The sequence below is a fragment of the Pseudophryne corroboree genome, chromosome 11 (assembly GCF_028390025.1).
Source record: "Pseudophryne corroboree isolate aPseCor3 chromosome 11, aPseCor3.hap2, whole genome shotgun sequence".
In the NCBI taxonomy this organism is placed as follows: domain Eukaryota; kingdom Metazoa; phylum Chordata; class Amphibia; order Anura; family Myobatrachidae; genus Pseudophryne; species Pseudophryne corroboree.
Genome location: NC_086454.1, coordinates 159,877,722 through 159,895,843, shown reverse-complemented (window position 1 = coordinate 159,895,843; position 18,122 = coordinate 159,877,722). Strand labels below are relative to the sequence as shown.

Here is an 18,122-nt window from a genome sequence, read left to right as displayed (position 1 = left end):
TCGGGACATCAAGGATGCTTACCTTCATGTCAAAATTTACCCTTCTCACCAAGGGTACCTCAGGTTATGGTACAGAACTGTCACTATCAGTTCAGACGCTGCCGTAGGGATGGTCCACGGCACCCCGGGTCTTTACCAAGGTAATGGACGAAATGATATCCCTTCGAAGGAAGGGAATTTTAGTTATCCCTTACTTGGACGATTCCCTGATACGGGTAAGATCCAGGGAACAGTTGGAGGTCGGTGTAGCACTATCTCAGGTAGTGTTGCGGCAGCACGATTGGATTCTCAATATTCCAAAATCGCAGCTGGTTCCGACGACTTGTCTTCTGTTTCCTAGGGATGATCCTGGACACAGTCCAGAAAAAAGGTGTTTCTCCCGGAAGAGAAAGCCAGGGAGTTATCCGAGCTAATCAGGAACCTCCTAAAACCGAACCAAGTCTCAGTGCATCAATGCACAAGGGTTCTGGGTAAAAATGGTGGCTTCCTACGAAGCAATCCCATTCGTTAGATTCCACGCAAGAACTTTCCAGTGGAACCTACTGGACAAATGGTCCGGGTCGCATTTTCAGATGCATCAGCGGATAACCCTGTCACCAAGGACAAGGGTATCCATCCTGTAGTGGTTGCAGAGTGCTCATCTTCTAGAGGGCCGCAGATTCGGCATTCAGGACTGGGTCCTGGTGACCACGGATGCCAGCCTGCGAGGCTGGGGAGCAGTCACACATGGAAGGAATATCCAGGGCTTAGGGTCAAGCCTGGATACATCACTTCACATAAATATCCTGAAGCTAAGGGCCATTTACAATGCTCTAAGCTTAGCGAGACCTCTGCTTCAAGGTCAGCCGGTGTTGATCCAGTCGGACAACATCATGGCAGTCACCCACGTAAACAGACAGGGTGGCACAAGAAGCAGGAGGGCAATGGCAGAAGCTGCAAGGATTCTTCGCTGGGCGGAAAATCATGTGATAGCACTGTCAACAGTATTCATTCCGGGAGTGGACAACTGGGAAGCAGACTTCCTCAGCACGACCTCCACCCGGGAGAGTGGGGACTTCACCCAGAAGTCGTCCACATGATTAAAAAACTCAACAGGTATTGCGCCAGGTCAAGAGACCCTCAGGCAATAGTTGTAGACGCTCTGGTAACACCGTGGGTGTACCAGTCAGTGTATGTGTTCCCTCCTCTGCCTCTCATACCCAAGGTACTGAGATTGATAAGATGGAGAGGAGAAAGCACTATATTCGTGGCTCCGGATTGGCCAAGAAGGACTTGGTAACCGGAACTTCAAGAGAGGCTCACGGAGGATCCGTGGCCTCTACCTCTAAGAAGGGACCTGCTCCAGCAAGGACCCTGTCTGTTCCAAGACTCACCGCGGCTGCGTTTGAGGGCATGGCGGTTGAACACCGGATCCTGAAGGAAAAAAGGCATTCCGGATGAAGTCATCCCTATCCTGATCAAAAGCCAGGAAGGATGTAACCGCAAAAACATTATCACCGCAATTGGCGAAAATATGTTGCGTAGTGTGAGGCCAGTAAGGCCCGACGGAGGAAATTCAACTGGGTCGATTCCTACATTTCCTGCAAACAGGAGAGTCTATGGGCCTGAAATTGGGGTCCATTAAGGTTCAGATTTCGGCCCTGTCAATTTTCTTCCAAAAAAAAAAAAAAGAACTAGCTTCAGTCCCTGAAGTTTAGACGTTTGTAAAAGGGGTACTGCATATACAGCCTCCTTTTGTGCCTCCAGTGGCAATTTGGGATCTCAATGTAGTTTGGGTTCCAAAAGTCACATTGGTTTGAACCACTTAAATCTGTGGAGTTAAAATATCTCACATGGAAAGTGGTCATGCTGTTGGCCCTGGCCTGGGCCAGGCGCGTGTCAGAATTGGCGGCTTTATCCTGTAAAAGCCCTTATCTGATTTTCCATTCGGACAGGAGGAATTGAGTACTCGTCCTCAGTTTCTCCCTAAGGTGGTTCCAGCGTTTTCACCTGAACCAACCTATTGTGGTGCCTGCGGCTACTAGGGACTTGGAGGAATCCAAGTTGCTGGATGTTGTCAGGGCCCTGAAAATATGTTTCCAGGACGGCTGGAGTCAGGAAATCTGACTCGCTGTTATCCTGTATGCACCCAACATGCTGGGTGCTCCTGCTTCTAAGCAGACTATTGCTCGTTGGATTTGTAGTACAATTCAGCTTGCACATTCTGTGGCAGGCCTGCCACAGCTAAAATCTGTAAAAGCCCGTTCCACAAGGAAAGTAGGCTCATCTTGGGCGGCTGCCCGAGGGGTCTCGGCTTTACAACTTTGCCGAGCAGCTACTTGGTCAGGGGCAAACATGTTTGCTAAATTCTACAAATTTGATACCCTGGCTGAGGAGGACCTGGAGTTCTCTCATTCGGTGCTGCAGAGTCATCCGCACTCTCCCGCCCGTTTGGGAGCTTTGGTATAATCCCCATGGTCCTTACGGAGTCCCCAGCATCCACTTAGGACGTTAGAGAAAATAAGAATTTACTTACCGATAATTCTATTTCTCATAGTCCGTAGTGGATGCTGGGCGCCCATCCCAAGTGCGGATTGTCTGCAATACTTGTACATAGTTATTGTTACAAAAATCGGGTTATTATTGTTGGGAGCCATCTTTTCAGAGGCTCCTCTGTTATCATACTGTTAACTGGGTTCAGATCACAAGTTATACGGTGTGATTGGTGTGGCTGGTATGAGTCTTACCCAGGATTCAAAATCCTTCCTTATTGTGTACGCTCGTCCGGGCACAGTATCCTAACTGAGGCTTGGGGGAGGGTCATGGGGGGAGGAGCCAGTGCACACCAGTTAGTCCTAAAGCTTTCTTTAGATGTGCCCAGTCTCCTGCGGAGCCGCTATTCCCCATGGTCCTTACGGAGTCCCCAGCATCCACTACGGACTATGAGAAATAGAATTATCGGTAAGTAAATTCTTATTTCTCTGACGTCCTAGTGGATGCTGGGAACTCCGTAAGGACCATGGGGAATAGCGGCTCCGCAGGAGACTGGGCACATCTAAAGAAAGCTTTAGGATCACCTGGTGTGCACTGGCTCCTCCCCCTATGACCCTCCTCCAAGCCTCAGTTAGATTTCTGTGCCCGACGAGAAGGGTGCACACTAGGGGCTCTCCTGAGCTCTTTGTGAAAGTTTTAGTTTAGGTTTATTATTTTCAGTGAGACCTGCTGGCAACAGGCTCACTGCATCGAGGGACTAAGGGGAGAAGAAGCGAACTCACCTGCGTGCAGAGTGGATTGGGCTTCTTAGGCTACTGGACATTAGCTCCAGAGGGACGATCACAGGTTCAGCCTGGATGGGTCACCGGAGCCGCGCCGCCGTCCCCCTTACAGAGCCAGAAGAGCGAAGAGGTCCGGAAAAATCGGCGGCAGAAGACGATCCTGTCTTCAGATAAGGTAGCGCACAGCACCGCAGCTGTGCGCCATTGCTCTCAGCACACTTCACACTCCGGTCACTGAGGGTGCAGGGCGCTGGGGGGGGGGCAGCGCCCTGAGACGCAATAAATCGATAAAAAAACCTTATATGGCTAAAATAAATGCATCACATATAACTCCTGGGCTATATGGATGCATTTAACCCCTGCCAAAACATACAGAAAAAGGATGATAAGGACGCCGAGAAAGGGGCGGAGCCTATCTCCTCGGCACACTGGCGCCATTTTCCCTCACAGCTCAGTTGGAGGGAAGCTCCCTGGCTCTCCCCTGCAGTCACTACACTACAGAAAGGGGTTAAAAAAGAGAGGGGGGCACAAATTAGGCGCAGTATATAACAACACAGCAGCTATAAAGGGAAAAACACTTATATAAGGTTATCCCTGTATATATATAGCGCTCTGGTGTGTGCTGGCAAACTCTCCCTCTGTCTCCCCAAAGGGCTAGTGGGGTCCTGTCCTCTATCAGAGCATTCCCAGTGTGTGTGCTGTGTGTCGGTACGTTGGTGTCGACATGTATGAGGAGAAAAATGATAAGGAGACGGAGTAGAGTGTCTGAAATTGTGTTGTCACCCCCTAGGGGGTCGACACCTGAGTGGATGTACTGTTGAAATTGCGTGACAGTGTCAGCTTTGTATAAAAGACAGTGGTTGACATGAGACAGCCGGCTACTCAGCTTGTGCATGTCCAGACGTCTCATACAGGGGCCCTAAAGCGCCCGTTACCTCAGATACAGATGCCGACAGGGGTACTGACTCCTGTGTCGACGGTGAAGAGACAACCGTGATTTCCAATAGAGCCACACATTGCATGATTGAGGCAATGGAAAAAGTTTACACTTTTCTGATAATATGAATACCACCAAAAAAAAGGGGTATTATGTTTGGTGAGGAAAAACTTCCTGTAGTTTTCCTGAATCTGAGAAATAAAATGAGGTGTGTGATGATGCGTGGGTTTCCCCCCGATAACAATTGATATTTTCTAAAAAGTTATTGGCAGTATACCTTTTCCCGCCAGAGGTTAGGGTGCGTTGGGAAACACCCCCTAGGGTGGATAAAGCGCTCACACGCTTGTAAAAACAAGGGCTCTACCCTCTCCTGAGATGGCCGCCCTTAAGGATCCTGCTGATAGAAAGCAGGAGCGTATCCTAAAATGTATTTACACACATACTGGTGTTATACTGCGACCAGCAATCGCCTCAGCCTGGATGTGCAGTGCTGGGTTGGCGTGGTCGGATTCCCTGACTGGAAATATGATATCCTAGATAAGGACAGTATATTATTGCCTATAGAGCAATTAAAAGATGCATTTCTATATATGCAGGATGCACAGCGGAATATTTGCCGACTGGCATCAAGTATAAGTGCGTTGTCCAATTATTCCAGTAAAGTGGTCAGGTGATGCGGATTCCAAACGGCATTTGGAAGTATTGCCTTAAAAGAGGGGATGTACCCCAGGTCGCCTCTCAAAATAAGACTCCGTATTATCAGGCGCAGTCCTGGTTGGCAAGCGGACAAAAGGGTTCCTCTTTTCTGCTCGTGACAGAGGGAGAGGAAAATGGCTGCAGAGATCAGCCAGTTCCAAGGAACAGAAACCCTTTTCCGCCGCTGCCAAGCCCTCAGTATGACGCTAGGGCTTTACAAATTCAGGCACGGTGGGGTCCCGTTCTCAATGAATTTCAGTGCGCAGTGGGCTCACTCGCAAGTAGACCCCTGGATCCTTCAGATAATATTTCAGGGGTACAAATTGGAATTCGAGACGTATTCCCCTCGCCGTTTCCAAAAGTCTGTTTTACCGACGTCTCCCGCTGACAGGGAGGCAGTTTTGGAAGCCATTCACAAGCTGTATTCCCAGCAGGTGATAATCAAGGTACCCCTCCTGCAACAGGGAACGGGGTATTATTCCACACTATTGTGGTACCGAAGCCAGACGGCTCGGTGAGACCGATTTTAAAATCTAAAATCTTTGAACACTTGCATACAGAGGTTCAAATTCAAAATTGAGTCACTCAGAGCAGTGATTGCAAACCTGGAAGAAGGGGACTACATGATGTCTCGGGACATCAAGGAGGCTTACCTTCATGTCAAAATTTACCCTTCTCACCAAGGGTATTTCAGGTTATGGTACAGAACTGTATCAGTTCGGACGCTGCCGTAGGGATGGTCCACGGCACCCCGGGTCTTTACTGAAGTAATGACCGAAATGATGATATTCCTTCGAAGGAAGGGAATTTTAGTTATCCTTTACTTGGACGATTCCCTGATAAGGGTAAGATCCAGGGAACAGTTGGAGATCGGTGTAGCACTATATCAGGTAGTGTTGCGGCAGCACGATTGGATTTTCAATATTCCAAAAATCGCAGCTGGTTCCGACGACTTGTCTTCTGTTCCTAGGGATGATTCTGGACATAGTCCAGAAAGAAGGTGCTTCTCCCGGAGGAGAAAGCCAGGGAGTTATCCGAGCTAGTCAGGAACCTCCTAAAACCGAACCAAGTCTCAGTGCATCAATGCACAAGGGTTCTGGGTAAAAATGGTGGCTTCCTACGAAGCAATCCCATTCGGCAGATTCCACGCACAGTGGAACCTTCTGGACAAATGGTCCGGGTCGCATCTTCAGATGCTTCAGCGGATAACCCTGTCACCAGGGACAAGGGTATCCCTCCTGTGGTGGTTGCAGAGTGCTCATCTTCTAGAGGGCCGCAGATTCGGCATTCGGGACGGGGTCCTGGTGGCCACGGATGCCAGCCTGCGAGGCTGGGGAGCAGTCACACAGGGAAGGAATTTCCAGGGCTTATGGTCAAGCCTGGAGACATCTCTTCATAAAAAACATTCTGGAACTAAGGGCCATTTACAATGCCCTAAGTCAAGCGAAACCCCTGCTTCAGGGTCAGGCGGTATTGATCCAATCGGACAACATCACGTCAGTCGCCCACGTAAACAAAAATTGTTTAATAAGTATACACAACCCTCCACACCCCTATGTATGTACCGGTGTGTATACCCTTGAGCGCTGGTGACTACCAGAAAAATGGAGATTAAATAACAGTGCGGACTGCTGCTCCTAATTACAGGATAATTGCAATCCTTACAAAGACCAAAAAAGCACAATAACTACAGGGATGTGACCCCCTGTAGAAAATCAGGAGCGCTATCCGAACTGATTAAAGAGACAATGTAAACTTGCACATTTAGAAAAATGACAATTTAAAAATTAAAAATAAAAATTTATTAAAATGTATTTATTATCTGCAATCTTGCAACATAAATTGCATTCAATCAACATATGTTATGCATGTTATCAGAAATAAACAATTCATATACAACTACTGACAAAGCTATGATACACTAAAAATAGTGAGGCTTGGACTTTGATGTTTCTATAATTCACAGTGTCCACTCATTAGATCATAAACAATGGCGTTTCCAACACTAAAAGTGTTCAGAGATCCTTAGTTCTTTTAGTGTTCCAATTGAACATGTGTGCACACATATAATGAAAAAATGGATAATTACCATCCAACTTGTGGCATTAGGTTCACCTCCAAGGTTTTTTGTTTTGCAATGACAGTCCCAACTTCAAAGACTCCCTCTGCTGGTGCTTATCCGTCTGTTTGCAGAATATCTGGAGAAAAAATATATCATTGGGACATATCCACAGTGCTCAGGCTCCCTCTACTGGTGGTTAGCCGCAATTGCAGATGCACTGGGTGATGACTGTACCACACGACGGTGTTTAGGTCGGTGAATGGAGAGTGAAACATCCAGGACGTTTCACTCTCCATTCACCGACCTAAACACCGTCGTGTGGTACAGTCATCACCCAGTGCATCTGCAATTGCGGCTAACCACCAGTAGAGGGAGCCTGAGCACTGTGGATATGTCCCAATGATATATTTTTTCTCCAGATATTCTGCAAACAGACGGATAAGCACCAGCAGAGGGAGTCTTTGAAGTTGGGACTGTCATTACAAAACAAAAAACCTTGGAGGTGAACCTAATGCCACAAGTTGGATGGTAATTATCCATTTTTTCATTATATGTGTGCACACATGTTCAATTGGAACACTAAAAGAACTAAGGATCTCTGAACACTTTTAGTGTTGGAAACGCCATTGTTTATGATCTAATGAGTGGACACTGTGAATTATAGAAACATCAAAGTCCAAGCCTCACTATTTTTAGTGTATCATAGCTTTGTCAGTAGTTGTATATGAATTGTTTATTTCTGATAACATATGTTGATTGAATGCAATTTATGTTGCAAGATTGCAGATAATAAATACATTTTAATAAATTTTTATTTTTAATTTTTAAATTGTCATTTTTCTAAATGTGCAAGTTTACATTGTCTCTTTAATCAGTGCGGATAGCGCTCCTGATTTTCTACAGGGGGTCACATCCCTGTAGTTATTGTGCTTTTTTGGCCCACGTAAACAGACAGGGCGGCACGAGAAGCAGGAGGGCAATGGCAGAAGCTGCAAGGATTTTCGCTGGGCGGAAAATCATGTGATAGCACTGTCAGCAGTGTTCTTCCGGGAGTGGACAACAGGGAAGCAGACTTCCTCAGCAGACACGACCTTCACCCGGGAGAGTGGGGACTTCACCCAGAAGTCTTCCACCTGATTGTAAACCGTTGGGAAAAACAAAAGGTGGACATAATGGCGTCCCGTCTAAACAAAAAACTAGACAGATATTGCGCCAGGTCAAGGGACCCTCAGGCAATAGCGGTGGACGCTCTGGTAACACCGTGGGTGTACCAGTCAGTGTATGGGTTCCCTCCTCTGCCCCTCATACCAAAAGTACTGAGAATCATAAGAAGGAGAGGAGTAAGAACTATACTCGTGGTTCCGGATTGGCCAAGAAGGACTTGGTATCCGGAACTTCAAGAGATGCTCACGGACGAACCGTGGCCTCTACCTCTAAGAAAGGACCTGCTCCAGCAAGGGCCTTGTCTGTTCCAAGACTTACCGCGGCTGCGTTTGACGGCATGGCGGTTGAACGCCGGATCCTGAAGATCCCTACCCTGGTCAAGGCCAGGAAAGACGTAACCGCAAAACATTATCACCGCATTTGGCGAAAATATGTTGCGTGGGGTGAGGCCAAGAAGGCCCCTACAGAGGAATTTCAACTGGGTCGTTTCCTCCATTTCCTGCAAACAGGACTGTCTATGGGCCTAAAATTAGGGTCCATTAAGGTTCAAATTTCGGCCCTGTCGATTTTCTTCCAAAAAGAACTGGCTTCAGTGCCTGAAGTTCAGACATTTGTAAAAGGGGTACTGCATATACAGTCTCCTTTTTGTGCCTCCAGTGGCACCTTGGGGATCTCAATGTTGTGTTGAGTTTTCCTAAAGTCACATTGGTTTGAACCACTCACCACTGTGGACTTAAAATATCTCACATGGAAGTGACGAGTTAGCCCTGGTTTCAGCCAGGCGGGTGTCAGAATTGGCGGCTTTATCATATAAAAGCCCTTACTTAATAGTTCATTCTGAAAGGACAGAATTGAGGACTCGTCCTCAAATTTTCTACCTAAGGTGGTTTCTGCATTTCACATGAACCAACCTATTGTGGTACCTGCGGCTACTAAGGACTTGGAGGATTCCAAGTTGCTTGACGTGGTCAGGACCCTGAAAATACATGTTTCCAGGACGGCTGGAGTCAGAAAATCTGACTCGCTGTTTATCCTGTATGCACCCAACAAACTGGGTGCTTCTGCTTCTAAGCAGACGATTGCTCGTTGGATTTGTAGTACAATTCAGCTTGCACATTCTGTGGCAGGCCTGCCACAGCCAAAAATCTTAAAATGCCCACTCCACAAGGAAGGTGGGCTCATCTTGGGCAGCTGCCCGAGGGGTCTCGGCTTTACAACTTTGCCGAGCAGTTACTTGGTCAGGAGCAAATACGTTTGTAAAATTCTACAAATTTGATATCTTGACTGAGGAGGACCTGGAGTTCTCTCATTCGGTGCTGCAGAGTCATCCGCACTCTCCCGCCCGTTTGGGAGCTTTGGTATAATCCCCATGGTCCTTACGGAGTTCCCAGCATCCACTAGGACGTCGGAGAAAATAAGAATTTACTTACCGATAATTCTATTTCTCGTAGTCCGTAGTGGATGCTGGGCGCCCATCCCAAGTGCGGATTGTCTGCAGTACTGGTACATAATTATTGTTACCAAAAAAATTCGGGTTATTGTTGTAGTGAGCCATCTTTTCTAGAGGCTCCTCTATTATCATGCTGTTAACTGGGTTCAGATCACAAGTTGTACAGTGTGATTGGTGTGGCTGGTATGAGTCTTACCCGGGATTCAAAATCCTTCCTTATTGTGTACGCTCGTCCGGGCACAGTATCCTAACTGAGGCTTGGAGGAGGGTCATAGGGGGAGGAGCCAGTGCACACCAGGTGATCCTAAAGCTTTCTTTAGATGTGCCCAGTCTCCTGCGGAGCCGCTATTCCCCATGGTCCTTACGGAGTTCCCAGCATCCACTACGGACTACGAGAAATAGAATTATCGGTAAGTAAATTCTTATTTTTTTAATGGAAAACTTTCAAATTAGAAAAAAATATATATATAATTTTTTAAATAAAATAATGTTGGTTTAGTGTTTAAATATGTTCTTGACCTACTTCAATTGTAAAAATGACAATTTTCTAAACTTTTTTTTTTGGGGGGGGGGGGGGGTGGAATATCCGGTTAAATGGGTAAACCTTTTCATGAAGAACTACCTCTCGGACTACTCATGCTCTTCACCACAACGCTCTCTACCTTATAAATACAACCTCCCAAACAAACCAATATTGGTGGGACTGTCTCGGACCATCCACAGACAAGTCATTCTTTCTGTTTTGCAGTAGGTTGTGAGGTATTTCCATGAAAACACCATTATGTATAGGGACTGCAGTAGATATATCCAATACCTGTTGCGATCCCTCCATTCTTGCATTCAGCCGCAACTTCCATAGGTTTCTAAGGGAGAGGTGATTCCTCTAGATTTGAAGCATCACATTCTAGAGATTGGTCCCCCGCAGCTACCACCATCTGAAGATGGCTGTAGTCTATGGGCTACACATCGCATACTCATCCGGCAGAGGGTTCTCGCAGGACCCTGACTGCCAATGGCTGCCGTGCATGTGTGGTCAGGTTATCCGCGCATGCAGTAATCCCTGACAGCACTCAGAGCACATCGCAGCGACAGACTTCTTTTGGTGCCCCTGTCTCTGTAGGTGCTACATCATGCTGTAAGAACCGCATATTGCAATGCGGTTCTGGATGCTAATATTGCGTCCAGATCACAATGCATACACATTTCATGATGAATGGATCCCATACTGTTTTTATGTGGAAAAACTTTGAAGGGGAGCACTGCACAAACTATGACACAGTCAAGAACCCATTGTAAATGGAGATGCAGTAGGCTAGGGCAGCAGTGGCCAACCCGTGGCTCTCCAGCCGCATGCGGCTCTTTCTATCTCCACATGCGGCTCGTAAGCTCCCGCGGCGCCTCGCGCTGCCCTAGTCTGCAGTGCCCGGCGCCGGCCGTGAGCCAATCGGAGCTGGCGGACAGGCAGCTATCAGGAGTCTTAGCTGCTGGTCCGCGAACTCTGGCTCATGGACCGGCGCCTAATTAGAGAGAATCAACGCCGCCGGAGAATGGAGAATGAGGAGCAGGAGAGTCGCATGCTGCGCTCTCCTCCCCTCACAAGCAGCAGTGCTGCGATGAGCAGCATTTGGGGGGGCGCAGTGTGGGGATATGTGTATCTTACACTGGGGGCATATCTGGCACTGGGGGACATGTGTTTCTGGCACTGGGGGCATATCTGGCACTGGGGGAGGGACGTGTATCTGGCACTGTGGGCATATCTGGCACTGGGGGGACATGTGCATCTTACACTGGGGCATATCTGGAACTGGGAAGATGTGTCTCTGGCAGTGGGGGGCATATCTGGCACTGGGGAGATGTGTATCTGGCAGTGGGGGTATATCTGGCACTGTGGGGCATATATGTATCTGGCACTGTGGGGACATATATGTATCTGGCACTGTGGGGACATATATGTATCTGGCACTGTGGGGACATATATGTATCTGGCATTATGGGGACATATATGTGTCTGGCATTGTGGGGGCATATATGTATTTGGTACTGTAGATGCATCCATTTTTTGGTGTTTTTATATGTATGTGGCACTGTACAACATGACTAAAAATGGGGTTGTGACACAAGGTCATACTCCTACAAACGTCAAACCGAAAGGTGTGCGCATAAAAAGGGGATGTGGCTGTGTGACAACTATGCCACGCCCCCATTTTTGATTGTGCGCCTTCGGCGCACGCATGATATGGCTCTTTGCCACTGATTGGTTGGCCACCCCTGGGCTAGGGCAACTGTAGTCGATTATCTGTTGTGGAATTCAAGTTCCAGAGTGAACCGTGAGCCAAAGATCTTAGTATATCTTGGGATTTGTAGTTCTCCTGCGCTGGAGAAGCGCATATTGCCCACTTGCATGCATGTGAGGAGTGTTGGTGTTATTCCTGTCAGAGAAAGCATGTGGTCCATGTGTGCTGTGTCTTATGACCCAAATATCTAATACCTGCAGAAAAGAGTATAACCAGTCTGGTAGGACACTGATGTTTATTTACAGTTGCTCTGATTCTTCAACTTTTAAGCTAGGTACACACTAGACTACTTGCAGACAATGCAATGTCATCATTGATTTCCCCTGAACTCGCGGACAAACGATGTAGTGCATACACACCGTGTAATCTTACAAAAGTTACCACCATTGGCCACATCCAGTAGTATGCTGTTTACGATAGCCTCAGATTGAGCTGCATGTTTAAAAGATCTGGAGATGCGATGAATGGCGCCGCAGGAATGCGCTTAGTGTGTACACACTGGACGATTTGTCGTTCCGATCCGTCGGAATCTGCCAAATTGTTAAAAATATCGTTCTGTGTGTACGCAGATTAAGATATCGTACTGTTCTTGACTTTAGTGCCTACAATGTATTGACTGTATCTATTGGACAGTTTCATTGTATATCCATTTTTGTTCCTCAGGTGATGCATCTATATGACCCAATTTCTTTTTGAAACCTGTCCTCATGATTTCCTCCCAGCCACTGGGGGTCAGTCCCCAGCTCAGGTATTGTAGTTATATTATAATATTTTAGTTCTAGGGATCATGTATCATATTTGGGGTATTTTCAACTGCAAGGGTAGGGTACTACTAGATTGCAGTAAAGATCTTATTTAGGGGGCCATGCCTTCAATGTGTCGTTATGATTCCATTGGAGCTCTGCCAACAGCATCCTACCTCGTCCAACTTTCTGCACCTAAATCCCACATTTTTTGTTGGCAGCCACATAATAGGTGCATGATTATAAAGTGTCCGAAATAAGGCTATCGTATGAACGGATATCTGCACATTGCCCATATATTGCGCTAGAACAATGCAATTTGGTATCGTTCTTAATTGAGTTGACCCCTTAGTGTGCTTAAAGGTGAAACTATCAAATTAGCAGACAAATTGTTTTACTTTAAATCTTAAATTGTGGGATTATAGTTATTTAGGATCATTTCCCCCAAAACTGAAAAATATCATTTGTTGTATCATACGGCATACTTGGCCAGTCCCCAAAAGTCTTGTGGGCACCTTCACTACACTGCCCTTTCTTACACCTACTTACTGGCAGCGTGCTGTTGGTGTACAAAACGTAGCTGACAGGAGTTAATGAGCAGGGCCGGTACATTGGTCTCCAGGAAAGTAGCCATTTGTGACTGTGTTTTACTTAGACTATTCCTCATCAAATGAAGTTTTCTGTTTTGGGTGAGATTAGCCTTCAAATACAATACACAATATAGTTATATTAGCCAATTTTATATTAGCCAAAGAAAGTGTAGAAAATGTCTTACATTCAGTATTTGTTTGTTATACAGTTATGTGCTAAAAGGAATTTTTTCAGACATTGGAAATACTAAACTCAAGTAATCTTTATTTACTGAATTATAAATAGCTACATGGATACCAGGCACTTTTGTTGAATTAGGATTATATTACACTGTTGTATAAAAAAAAGTTATCATGCTCAAAGGGGGAGATTCAAATGTTTGAAAAGTCAGTTGGGTGTCTTTGTTCCTATCTAATAGACAGGGAAAAACAGACACCCAATCGACTTTTCAAACATTTGAATCTCCCCCAAAGACTACTCCATATTATTAACCACTTTCTTTGTAACCTGTTTTTCCCATCACAGCCCACAGGAGCTCTCCCTTCAGATCAAGTCATTCTTAAGTGGCTCCGATCCCCAGCACGGACAGAAACTGAGCCCTCGTGACCATGCTCGCTGCTCCTTGTTACTGCTACGCTGCCTTCCTCCTGCACGCCATGCTGTACTGGAACATCTGCGCTCTGTTTTTCATGACGGTGTCTCTTCTTTCTTAAGTGAAAGAAGTTCTCAAGACTCCCTTCCACAGTCCTCATCCTCTCAACGTCGAGGGCCACCTCCCCCATCCACTCTTGGTCTGGCTGAAGTGACGCAGGAAGTGCAGAAGGTTTTAGAGGAGTTTATTAGGCTGAATCCCAGGGCTTGGGCACCTCTAATTTCTGCCTGGTCTATTGAGCTTATGGGACAGTTGAGCAGCAAGCATGCAAACAGACAGGGCATGCCGCACTCTACAAGCCTTAATGAACTGTTGCAACTATGGATGTCCTGTGGAGCTACACGTGTTCTTATGGACATCTATACTCATTGCCTGTCTACTATGATTGACAGCTGCCCAGATGCTTGTGTGGATGCTTTACTAGATACCTCAGTACAACACTCTCCACACTTTGACTGGGTGGTAGCTCACATTGGGAATTCTTTTCCAAGTACCATAATTAGCCGAGTGCTATCTTGTGGCCTGAAGGATTTCTGTGCACACAACTCACCTGCTGAGACTCCTGAGAAGCGAGTGCCAAAGCTAGGCTCAGTAGTGGGCATTCTAGGACATTTAAGTTCACGCCATGGAAACAGCATTCGTCAAGAGATCCTTAGGATGTTTCATGAAAGCTTGCGGCCTGGGAGCAAGCAGCAGAGAGCAACACTGCCTTATCTCTTACAACTTGCTGCTCTCTCGCCATCCTTGTTGGGAACTGTTTGCCAAGACTTGGTGGATTCTTTGAAGCCCTCCACATTAGCCCAACTGCAACAGCACTGCTCTACGCTTCCTAGAGAGGAACTGGACAACATGCTGAACTTGTGTGTGCATCTGGCATGCCAGACTTCCACAGGTGCCCCAAGACTCCTGCGTTTTCTTCTGGATACAGCAATGCCTGCCTCTGTCATAACCACACCAGGGCTGGCAGTGCATGACTCTGTGAGGGAAGCCTGTGACCGCATTGTGAGGCTTATGCTACTCAATTTTCAGAAACAAGTATATGGACGGACAGGGGTAAGAGGTCCATCTGACGCCCAGCCACGAGCTGTGCCCTTCTTGGATGCCATGAGAGGAAATCTGAGAGAGATGTGTGCCGAAATGCTGCGTTTAGAAAGGAAACGCCACCTATGGCTTCATCAACTTCTGGGCTTGTTGTGTATATATAGTAGCCCCTCGTGTGCCCCAGAAGCACTGTGTCTGTTACTCACCATGGCTCAGAGTTCTGAGGAGCTTGGCCTAGCAGTCCAGCTTCATGCTGTCCTCTCTTCCTCTATGCAAGGTTTAGCTCAAGCTGCTGTAACCCGCTGTGTAGATCAGATTCATGCAGGCTCCCTTACAGATAAGAGAGCACTTCAGCTTCTGCAGAATTTGGCACTAGTGGTTCAGAGTGAAGAAGGGGGTATGGGGAGGGAAGTAGGGGTGGCACTATCTGAGCACTTATCTGATTTTGGTCATCTGCTTCTACACAACAATCCTGGAGTGTGTGAGGCTGCCTGTCTACTACTGTGCTGCTGTCCCTTGCCACCTTCTTTACCTCCAGCCCAGCTCCATCTCCTTATCCGCTCATCCTCTTACCTCCTGTTTCGTTCAATGCACATACGCAGCAGTACGGGAATAAGCAATGCCTCCTGGCTACTCTTGCAGCTCTGCAAAGTATCTCCTGCTGGTAGGAAAGCAGTCCTGCACCAGCTAGTGGAAGGGGCTCTGCATCAAGGAAATGCGGGACTATTTGGAGGGCAAGGCTCCATCGCTGTGGCTGAAAAACTAGAGGGAGTGGCTGCTTCGCTTCTGGAAAATAACAGTCATCTTGGCTCTACTGTAGACTTTTCAGGAAGTGTGTGGTCTGTTTTTCATGCAGGAGTGATTGGATCAGGGTTAAAGCCAGAGGAGAAAAGTACACAGAGCGGGCAGGAAGAATGTGCAGAAAACACTCAAAGTCTGCTTTCTCTATTATGCGGCTGCTGTGCCAAAAAGGAGGATGGAGATGAACAGCTGGCTACATTAGACCCTGAGGCAGCCAAGACACTGGCAGTAACAATAACTGAATGTGCATGCCCTGATGTGACCAACAGTGAGTTGGCGTGGCCTCCCGAGGAGCATGCACGTACCACAGTGCAAAGAGACTTACTCATCTACATGTGCTTCCGTAAAAATCCTTTACTTTTCCAACTCCTCCATCTTGTAGCACAGGGCCGCCCTGCCCTCTGCTATTGTTCAGTGCTGCTCAGAGGTCTTCTTGCTACACTGTTGGCGCAATGGGAGGCATCCCGTGAGTTGTCCTCCATAGATTCACCATGGCACCTGATGGCTTCATGTGAGTTAGTGTCATGTATGGGAGAGGGACAGTTGCTTCCACCAGCCCTCACAAACATGCATGAGATGCTCCCCCTCCTTGCACCATATGAGGTCCGCTTGCTTCTCCTAAGTGTCTGGGACTTTGTTCGAGAAAATGGTCCTTTCCCCCAAAGATTTGTGTTTCAGACAGAAAGAGGGACATTTAGCAGAGATTTCACACGAGAGGGTGACCCTGCCAAATACATGGGTATTGTCCACAGTGTGTTACATCGCAACATTGACCGCCTTGGGCTGCTGTCTGGCAGGTTCCAATTATGACCACCTTGGGCTGTTCTCTAGGAGGTTAACGTTTTGCTGTAGCACATGAACAGCTGTGTTTACTTTTCCATTGGAAATATGAATATATGTCCTGTTTCTGTATGATTTGAACAAAAAATTTAAAAAAATCAATCGCGTAATAAAACTTTATGTTCCATAGAAAAGCAAAATGATTAAAAAAAACAAGGTTACTCAGAGCTGGATGCAGTTGCAGTAGTGACTTTTGCAGCTACTCATGCTATTTAGATGCCCTTCAGCTGTGGCATGATACTGTCAATATGAATACATAGATGTACCATCGACCATTGCACCTGCCAAGTGACAATGGTCGCTGGTGTCAATGCAGCTGCCTCTTTAAACAGAGTTACTGACACTGATACGCCCGCAGCTGATAGCCACCCCTCCAGTTACTATCCAGAAACACCCATTGAAATTGCATTATCTCCCAGCTGTAACACGCAGTGCATCCTGTATGCGTTCGCAGAGGAAAATCATTAGAGGCAACAGACTCCTAATCACCCCTGCAATATTGTCTCATAAGGGAGATAGAACAGACCTATGTTAGTGCATGTTTGCCTTAGATGTTCTGCTGTTACGTATGTTATATAAATGAGAGTTTATGGTAAATATTTCTATTGCACTCACACTTGTGCTGTTACAGTGCCTTAGTACAGCTGTGTCATTAGTTCTCCTAGATACAGCTCATCTGTTTCATATAAAGCTAACATGAAAGTAAAATTATTACCGTTAAATGGTTAAAAAAATAAAATAAAGAAAAATTCAAATAAATATAGCCAAAGTCCTATTTTTTTTTTTTTTTTTACACATTGTAGGAAAGTAGTAGCAGTTAGGGTAAATCAGTAAATGTCAGGATACATTGAAGCATTCGGGAATAATTTTGGGACAGCATTGAAAGTACAAAGGAAACAGATCACACTCACCGAAGGGCTTCGGACTGTGGCCGCTGCAGCGATCCAGTCTGAATTAGGCCCTTAGTTGCAGATATAGGGCTAATGTAGCGCATACACTTGTGAGATATGGCATACAATCCTTCGATTTCTACCTCATCTGTGAGAGAAATCGAAGGATTGTATGCACATTTAAGGCACCATGCGACGCGATGCGCAGGCACTCCGCTCGAATATCACATCTCATGATAGTATGTGCTGCACTTAATATTTATCGCATCACAGTGCGATTGCATGTGTTTTTATAAACACATGCAATATATCGCACGGCGATGAGCGATAGGCACCTGCCGGGGGCAGCCAGAAGCCGCTCCCACTCGGCAGTGACGTTCCCATCACGTGATTACCATGTGATCTATCGCATGGTAATCACTTTGGCAGTTCAGGCGCGATTTCATCGCTCCTGAACTGCCTGTGCGATGTCGCGGGGCATCGCACAAGTGTATGGGCACCATAAACCTAGGTACACACTATACAGTTATGTGGCAGATTATCTGCCAGATCTAGCTGGTTGGAATGGAAGTCTGGTAATGGATGAGAGCAAATGACAATCGACTATTTGCTCCCCAAGCACTGCAAAACTGACAAAAAAAGTTCATCCAAGTTGGTTAAATTTGCGTTTAACCAGTTTGTCTGAATGACAGGTTTTGTTTGTTTTC

General features: G+C 46.6%; 1 protein-coding gene across 2 annotated transcripts in view; it reads left to right on the top strand.

Annotated features, from left to right (window-relative positions):
* Window positions 1-17,284, top strand: part of INTS5 (integrator complex subunit 5) — a 44,346-nt gene extending 27,062 nt beyond the window's left edge. For both annotated transcript variants that reach the window (XM_063945023.1, XM_063945024.1), the window contains exons 2-3: window positions 12,521-12,605; window positions 13,717-17,284. In XM_063945023.1, the coding sequence (XP_063801093.1) occupies window positions 12,565-12,605; window positions 13,717-16,495 (2,820 nt within the window). In that variant the 5' untranslated portion in view covers window positions 12,521-12,564 and the 3' untranslated portion in view covers window positions 16,496-17,284. The remainder of the gene's footprint in view (window positions 1-12,520; window positions 12,606-13,716) is intronic.
* The last annotated feature ends 838 nt before the right edge of the window (window positions 17,285-18,122 follow it).